The 11547-nt window shown below is 40.4% G+C and overlaps 1 protein-coding gene across 1 annotated transcript; it reads right to left on the bottom strand.

Moving 5' to 3' along the window:
- Positions 1–2866: 2866 nt before the first annotated feature.
- On the bottom strand, positions 2867–5254 carry MS3_00004735 (uncharacterized protein). The gene has a single exon (XM_051212703.1). It carries the CDS (start codon positions 4649–4651, stop codon positions 3770–3772), a length of 882 nt encoding a protein of 293 aa, XP_051064029.1. The 5' UTR covers positions 4652–5254; the 3' UTR covers positions 2867–3769.
- Positions 5255–11547: the final 6293 nt, after the last annotated feature.

Below are 11547 nucleotides of genomic sequence, written 5' to 3'. Positions count from 1 at the left end.
TACTACTCAAGTTAACCACAGCAGTTTTTCTAAACTCAATATCGTCAAGAGTAGGTTCCGGACAGTCAGTGATTGTTATATAAAATTCGCCATGCAATAAAGTAGGACATTTGAACCAAGATTCAAGATCGGTCATTTTTTGTATACTTCCTCTACATAATAATTCACTTATATGCTTAACGAAACTCTTTGTTTGATCACAAGTGGGAACGGATATCAAGCAATCATCAACATAGAAATTATTCTTGACATCATCTACAACATAACCATCACAACCGTCAGAGAATATTTGGGCCGTCTTATTCAGGGCAAAGTTCGCGCAAAATGGCGATGATGTGGCATCAAATGGATGGGATGTCATTTGAAACTCGGATGGTTCCCTCGACATGTCTCCCTCCTGCCACCACAGAAATCTTGAAGCTCCTCGATCAGACTCAGGGACCTTCACTTACATGAACATTTCTTCAACATCTGCAGGGATTGCAACTGCCTCCTTGCGAAAACTTATTAATATACACCTTAACTCAGCGGTGGTATCGGGTTCTTGATAAATCATATCATTTGGGGAACCCCTGCAAACTGGGCGGCACAATCAAGGACCACTCTAAGATCTGGTTTTTCATGTTTAATACTGCATGATGAGGTAAATACCATCGAGGGCGATAAGACTGCAGATATATTTCAAAGACCCTCTTCGCATAAGTCTTAGTAAAATCACTTTCAGTACTTTTGATATACTTGATGTGCAGACTGACATCCTTCGACAACATACCCTTCAAACTTTGTAATCTACGGTTTGCTACTTCATAATTATCCACTTTCATATCTGGATTCTTTTTCCACGGTATAGAAACTACAAAATGACCGTTGTCGAAGCGCGTGCCAACTTCCACAATCTTTATAGCCGCCTTGTCGTCTACTGATAATGATTTATCACTTGAATAAGCATCTGAAAACTCTACATCATAAAGTTTACGTATTTCGTTCTCCAAAGTCTGTAATTTACTGGTATGATTAACAACTCTTTTCCTATATTCCGAATACGACGCAGGTCCGAAAACCGTCCACCCCAGCAACGTTTCCACAGCGTACGGGTTCTTCCTTCCACCCAACCGTTGGTCTAACACCCAATGTGCTTCTGGTACGTCGCAACCAATCAACAGTAAAACTTCTTCAGAATCTAGGCTATCTATTGGCACATCACTTAAATGCGGCCACTTAACTAGGTTGTTCATCGCTGACTTTGTTGGCTTATGACCTGGTATACCTGCCACAATCAGAGCTCCTTCAATCGTAACATGTTCAGATCGATCTAAAGAATATACCTCAAAAGGCGCACTCGTGACCTTCATTGTTCTATTACTGCCCACAGTCTCAACTACCACTGATGCTTCGTCTTTGCTCAGCCCGAGAGACCTCAAACAGTTTGATTTTATCAGTGTCACATCAGAACCGTTGTCCAACAGAGCATAACCCACAATCTCGGCCTTTCGCGATTTCAACCGTACGGGAATCATGCCTAAACACACTTGACTGATTAGTGATTTAGTATATCCGCAACAATTCGAGATACTAGGTTTCTCACTCTCGCTGTGCAACAGAGAATGGTGTTTCTTTTCACAACCCTCAACGTTACAACGCTTCGTCAGCTTACATTCCTTAACTCTATGTCCTTGTCTAAGACAGACGAAACAGATACCCTTGCTTTTAGCGTAAGACCATCGGTCTTGAACTGTAAGCGCTAAGAACTGTGGACATTTATCAATGGCATGGTCGTAGTAACACATACTGCATTTAGTTTTCGTTGTCGAACTATTCCCTTGCTCTGATTGCACGTGACAGTTCGTCTTTACGTTATGCCCTTTTCTTGAACGGTTTGCTAACCGTCCAAATCTACTACAAGCCACTCTCGCACGCGATGCGATAAACTGAGTGAGCTCGTCGAAGGTCGGTTCCCTGTTATCTTCAGTCAATTTATCCACCCAGTCCGCCCACTGGGCTTGCATAGGTTGAGGCAAGAGTCTCACTATTCTTTCCAAAGTAACTAAGGAATTTAGATCAGAAGTATAATTCATCTGTTCCAAGACCATAGCACAGTTTTCCATTTTAATAGCCAAGTTTGATAGTTGGTCCCCGTCAATATACTCAAAATTCACAGCACTGAATGAGTCCTCTAGTGTTTCTCGAGCAATTACGTGAGACTGTCCGAAAAAACGTTTTAAAATCTCCCTTGCTCTTTTATAGCCAGAGGATGCCTCCATCATGACACAACCTTCAATAGCTGTTTTAGCCTTGCCCTTACAATAGTGTATCAAATAGAGCAAGCGCTGGTTATCATCCGTGACTCTTGATGCTACATACGTCTCGAATTGCCTTATAAACTTCCAGTATCCTCTTGGCTCTCCATCGAAATAACTCAGTTCAACCTTTGGTAGTTCTGGGCAAACAACATGAACTATAGGCAACATGCTCTTTCCTGGTAATTCAGGCCTTTGCTTCTCCTTTAAACTAAGATTTTTTACGTCATCTGACATCGAATTAAGACTAGAATCACTACCATGATAATCAACCCTATTTGAGTCTGAATCATGACCCTTAAGGACGTCAAAAGGCACTTGCTTGACAATAGGGGATTCTTCATTAACATCGACGAACTTTGAGCTTGATCTCCTTCGACGATTAACTGGCATTATAAACGAAACGACCAATTATTTCCAGAAAATCCGCGAACGATTACCAAAGGACTTCGGCCAAGTAATAATTGTTTAGAACTGTAAAATCCAAACTTCGGTTTGGATGTTGAAGAATAGCCGACCGGGGACTTTAGACACACGCCCTTTCCCGTCGAAATCAAAACAAGTAATCGGGTAAATAGCGGTTCTATAATTCATCATAAATTTAAATGTAAATCGTTACCTAAACAAATATTACCACCCGGCTATTCAACCAATAATTGTTCAATCAATCAAATCTAAATTACAATAAATAAAGAAGTTGATAGAAGATGAGGGAAAATTACCAGTCAAAACAAATGAACGTTATTCTATCCTGACTGGATAGAACACACACAGGAAAGGAGGAGCAAATCAATATGGCTACCGCCAAGAACAAGTGTCAAGTAAAACAACACAGATGCAGTTCAGGAAGAAACACAAACTTAGTGAATGCGTAAGAAAACAAAAACTATAATAAAAAATACAAGTATTAACAATTCAAATGTAATCAAAATACAACAATGTACAACTAAGGGGATCAATAGGAACAAAGTACAAGTATATACATGGAGGGATTTTCACCAACACACAAAACCTTCGAAATGGATCTTACACCGGCCCCCAAAATCCCTCCATACCACACAAGCTACCTTGATGCCTACGGTCATGGTTCATTATATAACATATCACACCATAGGAACGAGTAGGACTTACAACAGTACGCCTACTCGACCTAACTACATTAATAACAACAAAGACTAATCTAAAGCTTCAAGGAGACCTGCTTCACCTGTTCTCTGGTGATCAACAATAACAGTCGTGATATAGACCTAATCACTCTTCCCCAAACTCCACCCATGCTGTTGGATGAGGGCCTCGCTGACAATTCAATGTTCATCTTCTGATTCGACTGCTGCACAAACCTGCTTAACTCAGAAACTGTCACCACGAAGCTTGACGCACTGTCACTGTAAATCTCCAGAGGTTTCCTTCTTCTTCCAATAAAACGTAATAGAGCCATTAAAAATGAATCAGTAATCAAACTACACATCATTTCAATATGTACTGCCCATGTTTGCAAACAAGTAAACACATATCCATACCCTTTTTCTAATGATCTTCCTGTGTCCTTGTTCTTTATGACAATGTCTAATCATCAGTTCCGTCACTAAGTGTCGACTGGGTAAAATTACTGGATATTTAAAAGCATTTGGGAAATCTGAGTATCTTAGTCGACCTCCAACGCAGAGTAACCCATCAAGCATTATCAACGATAAACCTTTCAGATCATCATGGCTTACTACTTTACTGCTGTTTTTAAATTCACTAAGTAATTCTCCATACACTTCTCTCTGAACCATCAATAAAATCTTACGCTTGGCAATCTCAAGCTCTTTGACCTTTAAACATCCTAGATGAACGGATCCTTCGCAACTCGGTAAACGAAGTACCATCAGGAATTCGATGAACCTTCTAAACCAGGTTACAACTCTGACCAATTTCAACCACTCGGAATAATAAGAGAGAACAGGTGTCTTGCTGTACTTTATACTACTCAAGTTAACCACAGCAGTTTTTCTAAACTCAATATCGTCAAGAGTAGGTTCCGGACAGTCAGTGATTGTTATATAAAATTCGCCATGCAATAAAGTAGGACATTTGAACCAAGATTCAAGATCGGTCATTTTTTGTATACTTCCTCTACATAATAATTCACTTATATGCTTAACGAAACTCTTTGTTTGATCACAAGTGGGAACGGATATCAAGCAATCATCAACATAGAAATTATTCTTGACATCATCTACAACATAACCATCACAACCGTCAGAGAATATTTGGGCCGTCTTATTCAGGGCAAAGTTCGCGCAAAATGGCGATGATGTGGCATCAAATGGATGGGATGTCATTTGAAACTCGGATGGTTCCCTCGACATGTCTCCCTCCTGCCACCACAGAAATCTTGAAGCTCCTCGATCAGACTCAGGGACCTTCACTTACATGAACATTTCTTCAACATCTGCAGGGATTGCAACTGCCTCCTTGCGAAAACTTATTAATATACACCTTAACTCAGCGGTGGTATCGGGTTCTTGATAAATCATATCATTTGGGGAACCCCTGCAAACTGGGCGGCACAATCAAGGACCACTCTAAGATCTGGTTTTTCATGTTTAATACTGCATGATGAGGTAAATACCATCGAGGGCGATAAGACTGCAGATATATTTCAAAGACCCTCTTCGCATAAGTCTTAGTAAAATCACTTTCAGTACTTTTGATATACTTGATGTGCAGACTGACATCCTTCGACAACATACCCTTCAAACTTTGTAATCTACGGTTTGCTACTTCATAATTATCCACTTTCATATCTGGATTCTTTTTCCACGGTATAGAAACTACAAAATGACCGTTGTCGAAGCGCGTGCCAACTTCCACAATCTTTATAGCCGCCTTGTCGTCTACTGATAATGATTTATCACTTGAATAAGCATCTGAAAACTCTACATCATAAAGTTTACGTATTTCGTTCTCCAAAGTCTGTAATTTACTGGTATGATTAACAACTCTTTTCCTATATTCCGAATACGACGCAGGTCCGAAAACCGTCCACCCCAGCAACGTTTCCACAGCGTACGGGTTCTTCCTTCCACCCAACCGTTGGTCTAACACCCAATGTGCTTCTGGTACGTCGCAACCAATCAACAGTAAAACTTCTTCAGAATCTAGGCTATCTATTGGCACATCACTTAAATGCGGCCACTTAACTAGGTTGTTCATCGCTGACTTTGTTGGCTTATGACCTGGTATACCTGCCACAATCAGAGCTCCTTCAATCGTAACATGTTCAGATCGATCTAAAGAATATACCTCAAAAGGCGCACTCGTGACCTTCATTGTTCTATTACTGCCCACAGTCTCAACTACCACTGATGCTTCGTCTTTGCTCAGCCCGAGAGACCTCAAACAGTTTGATTTTATCAGTGTCACATCAGAACCGTTGTCCAACAGAGCATAACCCACAATCTCGGCCTTTCGCGATTTCAACCGTACGGGAATCATGCCTAAACACACTTGACTGATTAGTGATTTAGTATATCCGCAACAATTCGAGATACTAGGTTTCTCACTCTCGCTGTGCAACAGAGAATGGTGTTTCTTTTCACAACCCTCAACGTTACAACGCTTCGTCAGCTTACATTCCTTAACTCTATGTCCTTGTCTAAGACAGACGAAACAGATACCCTTGCTTTTAGCGTAAGACCATCGGTCTTGAACTGTAAGCGCTAAGAACTGTGGACATTTATCAATGGCATGGTCGTAGTAACACATACTGCATTTAGTTTTCGTTGTCGAACTATTCCCTTGCTCTGATTGCACGTGACAGTTCGTCTTTACGTTATGCCCTTTTCTTGAACGGTTTGCTAACCGTCCAAATCTACTACAAGCCACTCTCGCACGCGATGCGATAAACTGAGTGAGCTCGTCGAAGGTCGGTTCCCTGTTATCTTCAGTCAATTTATCCACCCAGTCCGCCCACTGGGCTTGCATAGGTTGAGGCAAGAGTCTCACTATTCTTTCCAAAGTAACTAAGGAATTTAGATCAGAAGTATAATTCATCTGTTCCAAGACCATAGCACAGTTTTCCATTTTAATAGCCAAGTTTGATAGTTGGTCCCCGTCAATATACTCAAAATTCACAGCACTGAATAAGTCCTCTAGTGTTTCTCGAGCAATTACGTGAGACTGTCCGAAAAACGTTTTAAAATCTCCCTTGCTCTTTTATAGCCAGAGGATGCCTCCATCATGACACAACCTTCAATAGCTGTTTTAGCCTTGCCCTTACAATAGTGTATCAAATAGAGCAAGCGCTGGTTATCATCCGTGACTCTTGATGCTACATACGTCTCGAATTGCCTTATAAACTTCCAGTATCCTCTTGGCTCTCCATCGAAATAACTCAGTTCAACCTTTGGTAGTTCTGGGCAAACAACATGAACTATAGGCAACATGCTCTTTCCTGGTAATTCAGGCCTTTGCTTCTCCTTTAAACTAAGATTTTTTACGTCATCTGACATCGAATTAAGACTAGAATCACTACCATGATAATCAACCCTATTTGAGTCTGAATCATGACCCTTAAGGACGTCAAAAGGCACTTGCTTGACAATAGGGGATTCTTCATTAACATCGACGAACTTTGAGCTTGATCTCCTTCGACGATTAACTGGCATTATAAACGAAACGACCAATTATTTCCAGAAAATCCGCGAACGATTACCAAAGGACTTCGGCCAAGTAATAATTGTTTAGAACTGTAAAATCCAAACTTCGGTTTGGATGTTGAAGAATAGCCGACCGGGGACTTTAGACACACGCCCTTTCCCGTCGAAATCAAAACAAGTAATCGGGTAAATAGCGGTTCTATAATTCATCATAAATTTAAATGTAAATCGTTACCTAAACAAATATTACCACCCGGCTATTCAACCAATAATTGTTCAATCAATCAAATCTAAATTACAATAAATAAAGAAGTTGATAGAAGATGAGGGAAAATTACCAGTCAAAACAAATGAACGTTATTCTATCCTGACTGGATAGAACACACACAGGAAAGGAGGAGCAAATCAATATGGCTACCGCCAAGAACAAGTGTCAAGTAAAACAACACAGATGCAGTTCAGGAAGAAACACAAACTTAGTGAATGCGTAAGAAAACAAAAACTATAATAAAAAATACAAGTATTAACAATTCAAATGTAATCAAAATACAACAATGTACAACTAAGGGGATCAATAGGAACAAAGTACAAGTATATACATGGAGGGATTTTCACCAACACACAAAACCTTCGAAATGGATCTTACACCGGCCCCCAAAATCCCTCCATACCACACAAGCTACCTTGATGCCTACGGTCATGGTTCATTATATAACATATCACACCATAGGAACGAGTAGGACTTACAACAGTACGCCTACTCGACCTAACTACATTAATAACAACAAAGACTAATCTAAAGCTTCAAGGAGACCTGCTTCACCTGTTCTCTGGTGATCAACAATAACAGTCGTGATATAGACCTAATCACTCTTCCCCAAACTCCACCCATGCTGTTGGATGAGGGCCTCGCTGACAATTCAATGTTCATCTTCTGATTCGACTGCTGCACAAACCTGCTTAACTCAGAAACTGTCACCACGAAGCTTGACGCACTGTCACTGTAAATCTCCAGAGGTTTCCTTCTTCTTCCAATAAAACGTAATAGAGCCATTAAAAATGAATCAGTAATCAAACTACACATCATTTCAATATGTACTGCCCATGTTTGCAAACAAGTAAACACATATCCATACCCTTTTTCTAATGATCTTCCTGTGTCCTTGTTCTTTATGACAATGTCTAATCATCAGTTCCGTCACTAAGTGTCGACTGGGTAAAATTACTGGATATTTAAAAGCATTTGGGAAATCTGAGTATCTTAGTCGACCTCCAACGCAGAGTAACCCATCAAGCATTATCAACGATAAACCTTTCAGATCATCATGGCTTACTACTTTACTGCTGTTTTTAAATTCACTAAGTAATTCTCCATACACTTCTCTCTGAACCATCAATAAAATCTTACGCTTGGCAATCTCAAGCTCTTTGACCTTTAAACATCCTAGATGAACGGATCCTTCGCAACTCGGTAAACGAAGTACCATCAGGAATTCGATGAACCTTCTAAACCAGGTTACAACTCTGACCAATTTCAACCACTCGGAATAATAAGAGAGAACAGGTGTCTTGCTGTACTTTATACTACTCAAGTTAACCACAGCAGTTTTTCTAAACTCAATATCGTCAAGAGTAGGTTCCGGACAGTCAGTGATTGTTATATAAAATTCGCCATGCAATAAAGTAGGACATTTGAACCAAGATTCAAGATCGGTCATTTTCTGTATACTTCCTCTACATAATAATTCACTTATATGCTTAACGAAACTCTTTGTTTGATCACAAGTGGGAACGGATATCAAGCAATCATCAACATAGAAATTATTCTTGACATCATCTACAACATAACCATCACAACCGTCAGAGAATATTTGGGCCGTCTTATTCAGGGCAAAGTTCGCGCAAAATGGCGATGATGTGGCATCAAATGGATGGGATGTCATTTGAAACTCGGATGGTTCCCTCGACATGTCTCCCTCCTGCCACCACAGAAATCTTGAAGCTCCTCGATCAGACTCAGGGACCTTCACTTACATGAACATTTCTTCAACATCTGCAGGGATTGCAACTGCCTCCTTGCGAAAACTTATTAATATACACCTTAACTCAGCGGTGGTATCGGGTTCTTGATAAATCATATCATTTGGGGGAACCCCTGCAAACTGGGCGGCACAATCAAGGACCACTCTAAGATCTGGTTTTTCATGTTTAATACTGCATGATGAGGTAAATACCATCGAGGGCGATAAGACTGCAGATATATTTCAAAGACCCTCTTCGCATAAGTCTTAGTAAAATCACTTTCAGTACTTTTGATATACTTGATGTGCAGACTGACATCCTTCGACAACATACCCTTCAAACTTTGTAATCTACGGTTTGCTACTTCATAATTATCCACTTTCATATCTGGATTCTTTTTCCACGGTATAGAAACTACAAAATGACCGTTGTCGAAGCGCGTGCCAACTTCCACAATCTTTATAGCCGCCTTGTCGTCTACTGATAATGATTTATCACTTGAATAAGCATCTGAAAACTCTACATCATAAAGTTTACGTATTTCGTTCTCCAAAGTCTGTAATTTACTGGTATGATTAACAACTCTTTTCCTATATTCCGAATACGACGCAGGTCCGAAAACCGTCCACCCCAGCAACGTTTCCACAGCGTACGGGTTCTTCCTTCCACCCAACCGTTGGTCTAACACCCAATGTGCTTCTGGTACGTCGCAACCAATCAACAGTAAAACTTCTTCAGAATCTAGGCTATCTATTGGCACATCACTTAAATGCGGCCACTTAACTAGGTTGTTCATCGCTGACTTTGTTGGCTTATGACCTGGTATACCTGCCACAATCAGAGCTCCTTCAATCGTAACATGTTCAGATCGATCTAAAGAATATACCTCAAAAGGCGCACTCGTGACCTTCATTGTTCTATTACTGCCCACAGTCTCAACTACCACTGATGCTTCGTCTTTGCTCAGCCCGAGAGACCTCAAACAGTTTGATTTTATCAGTGTCACATCAGAACCGTTGTCCAACAGAGCATAACCCACAATCTCGGCCTTTCGCGATTTCAACCGTACGGGAATCATGCCTAAACACACTTGACTGATTAGTGATTTAGTATATCCGCAACAATTCGAGATACTAGGTTTCTCACTCTCGCTGTGCAACAGAGAATGGTGTTTCTTTTCACAACCCTCAACGTTACAACGCTTCGTCAGCTTACATTCCTTAACTCTATGTCCTTGTCTAAGACAGACGAAACAGATACCCTTGCTTTTAGCGTAAGACCATCGGTCTTGAACTGTAAGCGCTAAGAACTGTGGACATTTATCAATGGCATGGTCGTAGTAACACATACTGCATTTAGTTTTCGTTGTCGAACTATTCCCTTGCTCTGATTGCACGTGACAGTTCGTCTTTACGTTATGCCCTTTTCTTGAACGGTTTGCTAACCGTCCAAATCTACTACAAGCCACTCTCGCACGCGATGCGATAAACTGAGTGAGCTCGTCGAAGGTCGGTTCCCTGTTATCTTCAGTCAATTTATCCACCCAGTCCGCCCACTGGGCTTGCATAGGTTGAGGCAAGAGTCTCACTATTCTTTCCAAAGTAACTAAGGAATTTAGATCAGAAGTATAATTCATCTGTTCCAAGACCATAGCACAGTTTTCCATTTTAATGGCCAAGTTTGATAGTTGGTCCCCGTCAATATACTCAAAATTCACAGCACTGAATGAGTCCTCTAGTGTTTCTCGAGCAATTACGTGAGACTGTCCGAAAAAACGTTTTAAAATCTCCCTTGCTCTTTTATAGCCAGAGGATGCCTCCATCATGACACAACCTTCAATAGCTGTTTTAGCCTTGCCCTTACAATAGTGTATCAAATAGAGCAAGCGCTGGTTATCATCCGTGACTCTTGATGCTACATACGTCTCGAATTGCCTTATAAACTTCCAGTATCCTCTTGGCTCTCCATCGAAATAACTCAGTTCAACCTTTGGTAGTTCTGGGCAAACAACATGAACTATAGGCAACATGCTCTTTCCTGGTAATTCAGGCCTTTGCTTCTCCTTTAAACTAAGATTTTTACGTCATCTGACATCGAATTAAGACTAGAATCACTACCATGATAATCAACCCTATTTGAGTCTGAACCATGACCCTTAAGGACGTCAAAAGGCACTTGCTTGACAATAGGGGATTCTTCATTAACATCGACGAACTTTGAGCTTGATTTCCTTCGACGATTAACTGGCATTATAAACGAAACGACCAATTATTTCCAGAAAATCCGCGAACGATTACCAAAGGACTTCGGCCAAGTAATAATTGTTTAGAACTGTAAAATCCAAACTTCGGTTTGGATGTTGAAGAATAGCCGACCGGGGACTTTAGACACACGCCCTTTCCCGTCGAAATCAAAACAAGTAATCGGGTAAATAGCGGTTCTATAATTCATCATAAATTTAAATGTAAATCGTTACCTAAACAAATATTACCACCCGGCTATTCAACCAATAATTGTTCAATCAATCAAATCTAAATTACAATAAATAAAGAAGTTGATAGAAGATGAGGGAAAATTACCAG

The sequence above is a fragment of the Schistosoma haematobium genome, assembly GCF_000699445.3.
Source record: "Schistosoma haematobium chromosome Unknown HiC_scaffold_285, whole genome shotgun sequence".
NCBI lineage: Eukaryota > Metazoa > Platyhelminthes > Trematoda > Strigeidida > Schistosomatidae > Schistosoma > Schistosoma haematobium.
Note: the sequence above shows the minus strand (reverse complement) of the source record. Positions and strands in the feature narration are given on the sequence as shown.

What these genes read in the sequence shown, in the direction of transcription:
- MS3_00004735 (XM_051212703.1), bottom strand. Translation starts at nt 4,651, where the DNA reads ATGTCGAGGGAACCATCCGAGTTTCAAATGACATCCCATCCATTTGAT.